General features: G+C 36.6%; 2 protein-coding genes across 2 annotated transcripts; both read left to right on the top strand.

Moving 5' to 3' along the window:
• Window positions 1-859: 859 nt before the first annotated feature.
• LOC113340123 (UDP-glycosyltransferase 91C1-like) lies at window positions 860-1692 on the top strand. Its single transcript, XM_026585331.1, has 2 exons — window positions 860-962; window positions 1097-1692. The coding sequence occupies exons 1-2, from the start codon at window positions 860-862 to the stop codon at window positions 1690-1692; spliced, it is 699 nt and encodes a 232-aa protein (XP_026441116.1).
• Window positions 1693-8183: 6491 nt separating this feature from the next.
• On the top strand, window positions 8184-9784 carry LOC113340344 (UDP-glycosyltransferase 91C1-like). Its single transcript, XM_026585551.1, has one exon. It carries the CDS (start codon window positions 8244-8246, stop codon window positions 9669-9671), a length of 1428 nt encoding a protein of 475 aa, XP_026441336.1. The 5' UTR covers window positions 8184-8243; the 3' UTR covers window positions 9672-9784.
• The last annotated feature ends 3130 nt before the right edge of the window (window positions 9785-12914 follow it).

Below are 12914 nucleotides of genomic sequence, written 5' to 3'. Positions count from 1 at the left end.
CAGATAACTTGCAAAGGCGTGAATCATGTTTTATTTTATTTTTATTTTTGACATCAGCGAGTAAATCAATTTTTTTAATGCAGGATAACAGCGAAAGCCACTATTTGATACAAAAGAACAGCTCCACCACCAGCTTGAGAAAGGTAGTATTTTTTAGACCAGGATTTTATTCATTGGTCCACGGAGTTGTCCTAGATGAATCGAGGGAAACTTAGGATAATGCCCCAATACGAGGTGTAACGTCGGAAATCTTTCCCAACGTTAAAATTTTTTGGAAAAATGTCCCATTCCGTTAATTTTGACTTCCAGCCCAGTTAAGTCACACGTGTAAAGCCATGATTACCACCAGAACCACTACAAAAACCACCGTCGCCACCAGCTGAACCTTAAACCCTGAATCCTGAGTTTTAAACCCTGAAACTTGAATCCTGGAGGTTTTCTTTTTCGCGTGTGATAGCTCACACATGTGACTTAACCGAGTTTCTGACAAAATAGGGCATTTTTCCAAATTTTTAAATACTGGGATAGATTTCCAACATTGTACCCCTATCCGGACGTTTTCCCAACTTTCCCATAAATTAAGCCAATTATCATACGTGATCATATAAAAAAAAGAAAAAAAATTCTTTTTCTTTATTGATGTAAAATCGAAGGCACTCCAAAACAGCGTAACCAAGTCGCAAGCACTTGCGTTTTAGCTAATTGTTATTATAACATAGCACACATGAGTGGACTAGCTTATTATATTCATACAAGAACAGCAATAATTGATGTTATAAAAATTATTTTCCATATGCGAACTTCTACAACAACGACTAAATTCATATCTGATCTGTAGTTCATCAAACTTTCTTCTCTAATGGAGATTAAAGAAAATCAACACCACATAATGTTGTTTCCATGGTTAGCATTCGGTCATGTTATACCATTTCTAGAGTTGTCTAAGAGTTTAGCTTCAAAAGGTGATAATATTCAAATATCTTTTATATCCACCCCAAGTATAATCAAAAGATTACCATCAATCCAGCATCAAGTTTAAAGAGTCGTATCAATCTCATATCGATTGATTTGCCTTCGGTCGATAACTTACCTGCAGGTTGTGAAGCAACTGTTGATTTAAAAGATGAAGAGAAAACTCAGTATCTTAAGAAAGCGTATGATGAATTACAAGCGCCAGTGGAACTGCTTTTAATCCGGTTCAAACCAGATTTGATAATATATGATCTTATCAATTGCTGGATACCTGACGTAGGAACTAAAATTAATATTCCTACTGCTTTTTTCAGTGTGTATTCAACCCCAATGCTTGCCTATGCTGGACCACCATCGGAAGACAAAGAATCAAATAGCAATCACCGACGAACCCCTCAGGATTTTGTGCAAGTACCGGGATGGATTTCTTTTGCTTCGACTGTTTCATATCGACTCCATGAAGCTATTATTATGAGCAAACATATTAACAATCCAGACATAACTGGACTGTCCACAAGTCAAAGACATGCAAAAGCTGTGCGAGGTTGTAACTTCATTTTAGCAAGAAGCTGTATAGAATTTGGTGGAGACTATTTGAATCTACTCGGAGATTTCTACCAGAAACCTGTTATTCCAATTGGTTTGCTACCACCTCCTGCACAGAGTTTGGCGACGAAGGCTTCTGATAATTCAGCTAAGAGTTCTGATTCTGAAATATGAGTATTAATGAAATTCATGAGCTAGCATTTGGATTGGAACTTTCCGAGTTACCGTTCTTGTGGGTACTAAGGAAACCAGGAGGAGTAGGTGAATCAAGTCTATTACCTTCTGGTTTTGAGGATAGAACCGAAGGCAGAGGCTTTGTGTGCTTAGGATGGATTTCACAGGTAGAAGTTTTAAGTCATACTGCAATCGGAGGTTGTTTGTTTCACTCTGGATGGGGATCTATTATAGAAACTCTCTCTTTTGGTCATGCTCAGATTCTACATGCCAATGATGCTTGATCAAGGATTAAATGCCAGGTTCCTAGTAGAAAAAGGAATGGGTCTTGAAGTTGAAAGAAATGAAGATGGTTCTTTTACCAGAGAGGCAGTTTCGAGATCCATAAAGACGGTAATGCTAGAGCCAGAAGGAAAACAACTTCGATTAAGAGCAGTTCAAATGGGTGAAAGCATTTTTTTCAAACCATGGTCTTCATGAAGATTACATAGTGAAGTTTATTTCTGAACTAAATTCACTTGTTAAGGAAAGAGTAATGTCTCTAGTATAGAGTCGTCGGGATTGAACAGTTTGCTAGAAAATAAAGCCTTTGAAGATATCCTGATGTACCAAGTTCTCCCAAACAAAATGAGTAAAACTGGTTGTTATCTTTCTCACTAGAACAATTGTGACCGAGAGTCGGTATAAATTTGTGCTCCTATTTCGCTCATGGAGGATTGATTTTGTTTCCCCCATGTGATGGCCATTCCAATTTTCGCTTAGAGTACGCAAAATGTACCGGAGACCAACTTTCTTTTTTCCCCAAATTATTATCATGTCTCTGTCTTTCTTACATCGATGCAAGGATGAAAATTTATTGGCTCAAAATGTTATCTTTTTCATTTTTTTGATAGGTAAAAATTAATTTTATAGAGAATAGTTAGCGGTTAGCACAAAGTACAAACCCCAAACAAATGCTTCTAAGTAAGAAACCCAATAAAGGAAAGACCTAGGACCTAGCGTAATGTAATAAACATACCTGGCTAAATTGGGGCCTATGGTGATTAATTGAGGTCTATCGATTTCTTCATCCACCCAATAGAGAATGATAAGGGTGTCTAAAGTGTATTAAAATACTAGATTACCCTTATACATTCTTAATAATTCCTAAAACAAATTCTAAAATCTAAATCATTTCTATTAACAATCATCAATCAAAAATTAAAACCCAATTCATCAAAAAAAATAAAAACTAAAACCTAATCACAAACAACATTCAATTCTCTATTTTTTGGTTTTTGAAAAAAAAAATCAGCGACAAACAAATTCGAGTGATTGAGTTAACTCCCTTTAATCCGTTCCTTTAGAGAAACTCAACAACGATTTAACCATGAATCTTTGAAATTTCTTCATCTAATTTTCTGAAAAATCAACCCAGAATCGGTTTATGTGTGTCCTAGAATAAACCGATTGTATTTGATGTTACCAGGAATCGGTTTTTGGTGTACACATACATAAACCGATTCAGGGTTGATGTGATGAACATAAACCGATTCTGTGTCAAAGTTTGGATTTGTAGAGACATCAAGAATCGGTCGTTATGTGCCTCACATATAAACCGATTATGTGAAATATCAAGTTCTCTGTATGTTTTTTTTTTTGCTAGAATCGGATTATGTGAATGTTCACATAAACCGACTGTGTAGCATTTGATTTCTTAACTGCAAGAATCGGTCCATGTGGTTATATAACATCCTCCGATTGTTAACAGTTTTATGACTTACTCGATCATAGAATGAGTATTATCTCATATTCATTCTGAAATCCAAGTGATGTACTCAAACTCAAAATGAGTATAAGTTTATAAAAAAAATTAATTCAAGTGATGTTCTCGAACTGAAAATAAGTATAAATTTATAAAAAAAATTACCCGACCTGGAAATGAGTATAGCTTATACTAATTATGAGAATGAGTACGCTGGTTTATACTCGTTATGAGAATGAGTACGTTTCTCAAATAGAGTATGACTCATACTCGATCTGAAAATGATTTTGTTTGATGTTTTTTAACATATAATTGGTTGATGTTCATGTTCGTATAAACCGATTCTCGGCGAAAGCATTTTTTTTCTATTGTAAGCCTAATCAAAAACCGATTGTAATAATCAGATTTATATATACATATGTTAACCGGTTCTTGGTGCGCTTCGTGAATACCAACTCAGAATCTATTCATGGGGCATGAACGTATACCGATTATGGGTTGAAATTTTTCAAAAAAAAAAAAAAAATCAAATTTTTTACATATTTTGATGATGATGAAAGATTAGTTGATTTCTAGATTAACATGATTAAACACCAATTAATTACCCGATTAACACTAATTAACCAGGGGTAAATTAGCCATTATGTAAAATAGTTGGATAAGGGATTTTTCATTTTACTTCATGGTGACCATTTTTTTTCTTGTAGTCATAGGCTCCAATTAATCCTTATAGGCCCCAATTTAGGCAGGTTAATATAAGGCCCAAGAAATGCTAACTCACATTCACATTAGTAGGGTGTGCAAAAATATCTGGAACCGTGAATTTCACTCGTATTCGTCCATAAAATTACGGGTGAAACCAATCCGTAAGATTTATGGACCAGACACGAGTGGGGTTCTCAAATCCTCATTTTTAACGATTTGGTTACAGTTGGACTTTGAAATCCGCGAATTCATCCGCACCATAGAAATTTGATAAATCAAAATTTTCCTAGTTTTTATGATGAAATTTTTTCACAGAGGATACATGTGAAAGAATGATGAAAACATACTGGGGAATTCTAAAGCTATTGTCAACTGGATTTTTATTATAGCTGAAAGCTTCCTTTCCTCTTTTATGCTTTTTTTTTTCTTGTTTTTAGTGTTTGCATTTGAATTTTTCTATATTGACCACTTTTGCCTAGGGGGGCTCTGTGGCTCCTATGCGGAAAAAGGTTAATCAATTGTGCAATCTGAGGAAACTCTGTCACCGAATCAGCGAATACCTTATATTGGAATCAAGAAAAAGATTGCTCCAAACCAAACCAACAACTTATCATGTTAACCCACTAAGCCCAATGCTTGAAATTATTTGGGCTGCACCAAAATCTTTGAGATTAATCTCTGAGGTTAAAGCACAAAATCTATGATGATGTCGTCGATTTATTGACGATGGTGATTCAAGCAGCACTTTTCTTTTCACCTGATTGAGTATTTAAAAAAAAAAAAAATCTAATTCTAAATGATATCTCATGAAAAAACCCCAAGGATTTCCCCGGCTGCAATCAACAATGCACGCCCTGACATTTCATCTAAGAAGACTACATACCAAAATAATAGGTTTATGCAGACAAACTACGAAGGATATTACGGATTCAGATGAGCATGGAGTTCCGGTTACCGGTTTACACCACTGTAAAAATTGGCGGTGTTCAAAGTACAAGTGGTTTCTAACACTGCAAGGTGTATAAGTTTATATACATTTTTTTTTTCCTTTGAAAAAATCTACGGATAATCCGCATCCGACGACCCGTATCACCCGTTAATCCAGGAATATCAAATCCGCGGGTGATTGGGCCAGACATGATTGGATTTTATAAAAACCGTAACTTTGACTGATTGGACGCGGGTGATCCCTAATCCGCATCCGTCCATCAATTGCACACCCTTACACATTAGACAACTACGAGAGCCCAACTTAGAAAACCCTCTTCCGGACAAATGAATTGCCTAAAATCATGTAAAAACCCTAGCCATAAAAGAGCTATAGAAAATTCCTTCCAGCAACCTGAACCCTAACTCTGCCGTCGCTGCCACTATCCCCAGATATACAATCAACTAAAAATCCAGTGCAGAAGCTCATTAACTTCCACAACCAAGTGAATATTAAAGCTCCAGTTGCAAATGAAGAATTAGTGGAGGAAAGGGTTTCTGAAAATGTTAGATAGGTGTCTTGTGAAGATAAGAGAAGAGAAAGAGAACTTAACAGGATCAAATGGAACGAAAGTCCTAATTAACAAGGATTATAAGATGTTGGGAAGGGGGAAAAGATCTCAAGTATTTTTGCTTCTGTATTTTGGTTTGTTCCCTTTGTGAGATTAGATGTTGTGTGGAGTTTGGCTTGATTGGCCTCCTTTGTGTCTATCAATTTCTATCTGCTTTGTTTTGCTGCTCACCAGGGCTTTGTGCTGCTGCTCATCAACTTGTGTTAGAGAAAACTTTTTAGTTTCTCATTTTGTATCGCCTAGGCGTCCTCCTTTCTTGTTTTCCTTTTACTTTTTCAATAAAATTTTAACATATTTAAGCCAAAAAAAAAAATGTCAAAATTCAAAATTTTACAACTACAACTGTATTGATTGACTACCCCAATGGCTAGATTTGGACACCATCCTATAAATACACTAGTTCTCTTTACAACACAATACACACCTATTTATGTACGTATACTCTCCAAAGCTCGTATCATCATCTATTCTTTTTAACTCTCCCAATACCTCTACATACAACAATAGCATTATTTGATTTAAGTGAAGATTTGTCCATCACGAAAGCATGGTACGCCGAAAATCGAATTAAAAACCAGTCCTCTGTAAGAGTAGATTCTGAAACCTTCTGGACAAAGATATATAACAAATATAGGCAAGATTTTGGGAATCCGAATGGAAGAATTGTTCAACAGATCCATGATAGGCACCAAGTCATCGAAAATGTGATACTTTCTTATTTAACTATCCAACATCAGATTTTGAAAGCTATCCACTTTAGCTTCTGCATTGAACAATTTGTAAGTATTTTTGTGGTTTATTTTAAGTGATCCATGTTGTTTGATCTTCCAATTAAACACCACTAACAAAGTACGTTTTTGTTATGTTTTTGTAGCACGAAGTCGTAAAAACGCGCTATTTGGAGGAAAAGGGGAAAGCATTCACATTTTCTGAAATCCATCACTTCATGATATTCAAAATTCCGGAGTATACCTCGGAGTTAATGGTGGGTGAATCAGATTCGGATTCCTCTGACGAAGATTGACGGTTTTAGAAGTTTTTATATAGTTTTTGTTGGTGTGTAAACCATCACGAGACTATAACTCGTCCACTAGGGTCGCCTAGGGGTTGCATCCGTGATTCCTACAACAAGTACTTAGATTTTATGTTTCAATCAATGTACTAACAAATATCGCATGAATAAAGTATAATACATCTTTCTAGATTTTGTTTTCTGTTGGGTATAACCAAAGGTCAGCAAGGTTGTAAAACTCACAGCGTGTCGGCTAATCCAGGGTCGTTTTGTTCCAAAGTTACTTCAATGCCGATTATATATTAGCCGACTGGGTGAGAAATTAATAAGATTCCGACTCGTGAAGAATTTACAACACATCTCTTGTTTGTCAAAAATAATAAAGTCGGCATCAGCATTTATTACAAGTATGCCGGCCATATCTTCCTAATATGTCGACCCTGCAGTCTTTTCATACTATTAGAACTGAAAGTGTTGATTTCTTCTTTAACTTTGAGTATGAAAGCACTCAGTAGCTTTGTAATCCTCTTTTTAGAAGTGTTTGGCTAGTGTGCTTTCGTATTCGTTGCAAAAAAAAAATTCAAAAATTCAAAAAAAACGTAACCCATAATCATGAACTCAATCTAAATAAAACCTAATTTCAGAATTTTAATCATCTAATTAACTAACTAACTAAATTAATCTAATCAATTTTTTTAGCGTTAACTAAGCAAGAATTGATTAGCTATTTTGAAAATAACGGGTTAAGGAGTATTTTGCTTTACTTCATAATAACCTGGGATTTGTCTCATTACTTATACTCCAGTTAATTTTGGTGTACCCAATCCAGCCAGGTAATAAAAATAGTTCTAAATTAATGAGAGATACAGTACTGATGATGTCTTTCTTTGTCTTTCCCTAAGAGACCTAATCCAAAAATAGCATCCCAACCACGCCTCCTACTCTCCACCAATGTAGTTAATATCGGATTTCAGTGAACATCGGTCCAACACCGAGACATTATATTTTGTTGAATATCGATACAATATCGGCGAAATATCGGACGTATCGGTGAAATATCGACTGTACCGATATTTCGGATAAACACCGAAACCAATATTATCGACGGTATCTCGGCCAAAATTGACTACATTACTCTCCACAATTATCAACTGCCTCACCATGCACCACCACCACATGCGAACATGGCACGTTATTACCAAAAAAGGAAAAACATGGCACGGAGTGGGTCCCACAAAAGCCCAAAATGGGAAAAATGATTTTGCCAATGTTCATTTACTCAGTATGTTTGAGACTTTTTGCAGAAACGATTACCGTATTAACACTGGATTGTGTGTGGTTGATAATGATAAATGGCGGAGCTTTGAATGATGTGTTGGGGAATGAGCCAACCACTTGCTATCAATAGAAAAATTCAGAAGCCACATGGGTTGTTGGTTTCTCTGTAAGGATAAGATAAGCATCACTTTTCTCTATACCAAGTACCAACTAGACTCATATTTGCTAGTAGTTCATTAAATTTGCATCTTCAATGGAGACTAAAGAAAATCAATACCATATAGCTTTGTTTCCATGGTTGGCATTTGGTCATATTATACCATTTCTAGAGTTATCAAAGAGTTTAGCTTCAAATGGAAACGGTGATATTCAAATATCTTTCATATCCACTCCAAGCATCATTAAAAGACTACCACCAATCTGTCCGCCCAGTTTGGGGGCTCGTATCAATTTCTTATCAATTGACTTGCCTTCGGTTAATAACTTACCTGCAGGTTGTGAAGCAACTGTTGATTTGAAAGATGGGGAGCAAACCCAATATCTTAAGATAGCATACGATTTATTACAAGCGCCGGTTGAGACGCTATTGCATGAAATCAAACCTGATTTGATAATATTCGATCTTATCAACTGCTGGATACCGGACGTAGGAACTAAACTCCATATTCCTACTGCATTTTTCAGCGTGTTCGCTACACCATTGCTTGCGTTTGTTGGACCACCGTCGGAATATAAAGAGTCGAACACGACTCGCACACCGGAGTATTTAACTTCTGTACCGGAATGGATTCCTTTTCCTTCGAGTCTTGCATATCGATATCATGAAGCTGTAGGGGTGAACGAAATTCTGAACACTAAAGATGCAACTGGGCTTTCAACAGTTGACAGATTTGTAAAAGTTATTGAAGGTTGCAACTTCGTTTTAGCTAGAAGTTGCATAGAACTTGATGGAGATTATTTGAACCTCCTCAAAGATCTCTACCAGAAACCGGTTTTTCCGATGGGTTTACTACCGCCTCCTGTGCAGGGTTCATCGGTTAAGAGCAACTCCGGTGATTCAAGTAAGAGTTCTAATTCTGAAATGTTCGATTGGTTAGACAAACAACAACCAGAAACTGTTGTTTATGTAGCATTTGGAAGTGAGTACAAAATAGGCATTAAGCAAATTCATGAACTAGCATATGGGTTGGAAAATTCGGAGTTACCGTTCTTGTGGGTGCTAAGGAAACCAGAAGGTATTGATGAATCAAGTCTATTACCATCTGGTTTCGTGGATAGAATCAGAGGAAAAGGTTTCATGTGCTTTGGATGGATCTCTCAAGTAGAGGTTTTAGCTCATAGTGCAATTGGTGGGAGTTTGTTTCACTCTGGATGGGGATCTATTTTGGAGATTCTCTTCTTTGGTCATAGCCTGATCCTAATGCCAATGATCATTGACCAAGGAATAAATGCTAGGTTCTTAGTCGAGAAAGGCCTTGGTTTCGAAGTTGAAAGAAACGAAGACGGTTCCTTCACCAGAGACGCAGTTGCAAAAGCAATGAGGATTGTGATGGTAGAGCCAGAGGGACAGCAACTGCGACAGAGGACAACTGAGATGAGTAAAAGCATTTTCTCAAACCAAGGTCTCCATGGGGATTACGTACGCAAATTCATTTCTTCATTAGGCCAACTGCTAAGTTAATTGCTTCAGATGCCTCTAGCGGTGAAATCTTCGGGTGTTGTTATCAAGTACCAATATCAACCGGTTGTTTTAGTGAGAAAATAAATCCTTGGAGATGTTTCATTTTCATTAAGCTCAAGTCTACTACCTTTTCTTACTACTTTTTTTTTTTTTTTTTTTTGCAAACTTGATGGAACTTGGGAAATCCAAGATATCCCCATTTGCAGCATTTGATACAAAGGAATGGCTTCACATACCAGCTTGAGAGAGTAGTACTTTGTAGTCAATTAGCTCATACGTGGTGATTAAATTAAAATACGAAAAGATAGTTGAAAAATGATTAGTTAATAGGTCACTACAACAATTGGCAGACAAAAATCTGATTAGTTAATTGACCCGATCAAAGATTAAAAAATGTTATCTAGATAATTACGTACTGCAATATAAAATTGTACACAGTAAACTAAATTATTGAGTTCTCTCAGCAATAGGAATATTTTCCTTGAGCAAACTTCATACTCACCAAACCTGCAAGCAGTCCCTGATGGAGACTAAAGAAAATGAATACCATATAGTGTTGTTTAGCATTTGGTCATGTCATACCATTTCTAGAGTTATCAAACAGTTTAGCTCCAACCGAGTATCATCAAAAGACTACCACCAATCCGTCCCGTGGATACAAAATATCGCACACTCATTAGTGGCGTGAAAGAATTCATTGGACAACAAGCAAATATTACGCGTACCGGATATTTTCGCTGACGAACTGGATGACATCACTAAGTCACACCAAAAGCTTGAAGATCAACGCGGTAATTTAAAGATTAGCACGGCAATATAAATATCAAGGCGAAGGTGACCCACACCAGATCCGAAAATAAGGGTTTTATTACCTGTCCTCCACTATGTAACCCCTATAGAAGGGACAAGAAACCATCGTAAAGGGAGAGATCATTGGGAAGAGCTGAGATAAGAATTTTAGGAGAGAGAAAATTATTTTGTTCTTCAAGTTAGGGTTTTCATACATTCATTTTATATTTGCTCATGGCAATTAGGGTTCAAACCCGCGGGTCACCCCTAACCCAGATCGTGTAAACCCGACCCTAACCCGGTTTGTTGGTTGGTAGAGTCGAGTTAGGACTAAGCTTTTAAAACCCGCGAGTCAAACGGGATGACCCACCTAACCCGCCAACCCGTCTGATTACTTGAGTTTGTGCATTTTTGGGTTTTAATTATAGAATTTAAAAGTGATTTTCCACTTATTATCCATATCATCGTATTTTCATCTGTTATCTTAGATCCCCAATTAACAATTTGTAATTTCAAACTACCCAAATCTTAATAACTTACAGCAAAAAAAAATTTAACAAAGAAGAAAACCAATTACAATAAATTTATTTAATACTCAAACAATAAAAATCATTGATCAACTCCTCAACTATTTACATGGGTTAAATATTCACACATACCCATATCAAAAGTAATTGAAATATCAAATCCTAAACTCTAAGTATTGACCGATTCAGATTAATTCTGTAACACAACAAGAATACACAAATTGTTACGAAAACATAGTTAGAGACTTATGAGAAGATGGAATAAAAAGGATACAGATCCACAAAGAAATAGGAGAGAGCTAGTCTTTATCTTTATTCATAAATTTCATAATATGGTGGGAGACGGTGACGGGAGAAGAAGGAGGAGGTACAGAAGAAAAAGAAAAAAAAGAAGAGGTTGTTGATTCATAATTTTCATAATATGGTGGGAGACGGCGGCAGGAGAAGAAGGAGGAGGTACAGAGAAAAAGAGGTTGTTGATGGGGAGATAGAGATAAAGGTAATGACCTGGAGAATATAAAGAGCTTAGCTGCTGTATACTTAACCCCACTCGTGTATGAAAACTGAAATAAATGATATGCTTTAACTGTCTAACAGCTTCATATAGGGAAAAACTATCAAATGACAAGCGTGACACGTATCACATAAGGTGGTTCTTCTGTTACTTTGTAACCGTGACGTTCGAACGTCAGTACCCATAATTAGCTTTTGCTATATTTGTTGTCAACTGTTGTTCAACCCGTCAACCCGCAGGGTAACCCGTCTAGGGTTACGGTTTAGCAAAGTGAACTCGTAAGGTGATACGGTTCGGTCTAGGGTTGGTTGTAATGAACCCGCAACCCGTCAAACCCTCTATGGGTTGACCCTAACCCAGCCCGTTACCAGGGCACCGTGGTACACGGTTGAGCCAAGGGTGCCTGGGGTCTCTGGAGCGTACCTGGCCATTCTTGGCAAGTCCTGACTATGATACACTCGGCTCCAAAGAAACCCCACTAGGGTGTGATCTCGAAGGAGATCACGAAAACAATTGATTGTTGGCATAATCGGATGGGAAGAGCCCAACCTAACCCGTTAGAGGTAAGCTTCCTTGAAGGGGAAATCAAGGGAAGCTGAATTCGGCACCCCAATAGGGAGCTGAATTGTGTCAAAAGACATCAATATCATGGGGCTATGACTCAAAGGAGAGTATAAGCATGTCATATTGACGCGTCAATATATCCTGCAGAGGAAATAATACGAAAGATGATAAGGAAAGATCAATGTGTTGTTGCTTGAAAGGGTAATGACCGCCTGCGATTTTTTTGCCCGACCATAAATAATACCTTGGGGAAAACATACGACCTATCAACAAGGGGAGGAAGAATAAAACCTCTACTTAGGGAGGCAGAATAAGACCTCACAAGAAGAACAAATAGACCTATAAAAATACTACTAACACTGTTTTGCAGGAAAAATGTCAAAGAAAGAATAAGCGGCGCAATAATAAAGAACAAGCGAAAAAATCGCATACATAGGTAAAAGCATAAGAGATAAGAATATAAAATCATAAAAAATAACTGAGGCATAAAGCAACAAGGCAGAATGACGAAGACTTCCAGGTAAGGGACTAAACATAAAAAATTATTATTGCAAATTTTACGCATAGTAAATAACACATGCATATACTCATTATATATTGCGGATTTAAACGCATAAAAGAAAAGCTCAATCATATAAAGACAGCTACCAGAGGCAAGAATGGGAATTCTAACGTAAATGTTGAATGTTAACATCCTTCATATGATAGACTTATGCATATATTACATGATATTATTGTGAGATTAATTATAATCATTAGAAGGAATAGTGCTTTGCTTTTATCAATAACCAAATGCAAGATTAACATGTAAAATGAAACAAAAAAGGATATGCATTGAAGAAAAGACCC

This window comes from Papaver somniferum, unplaced genomic scaffold (genome assembly GCF_003573695.1).
Source record: "Papaver somniferum cultivar HN1 unplaced genomic scaffold, ASM357369v1 unplaced-scaffold_21, whole genome shotgun sequence".
Lineage (NCBI taxonomy): Eukaryota > Viridiplantae > Streptophyta > Magnoliopsida > Ranunculales > Papaveraceae > Papaver > Papaver somniferum.
Note: the sequence above shows the minus strand (reverse complement) of the source record. Positions and strands in the feature narration are given on the sequence as shown.

What these genes read in the sequence shown, in the direction of transcription:
- LOC113340123 (XM_026585331.1), top strand. Translation starts at nt 860, where the DNA reads ATGGAGATTAAAGAAAATCAACACCACATAATGTTGTTTCCATGGTTA. An exon ending in TAAGAGTTTAGCTTCAAAAG is followed by an intron (nt 963 to 1,096) that starts GTGATAATATTC and finishes ACTTACCTGCAG; the next exon opens with GTTGTGAAGCAACTGTTGAT.
- LOC113340344 (XM_026585551.1), top strand. Translation starts at nt 8,244, where the DNA reads ATGGAGACTAAAGAAAATCAATACCATATAGCTTTGTTTCCATGGTTG.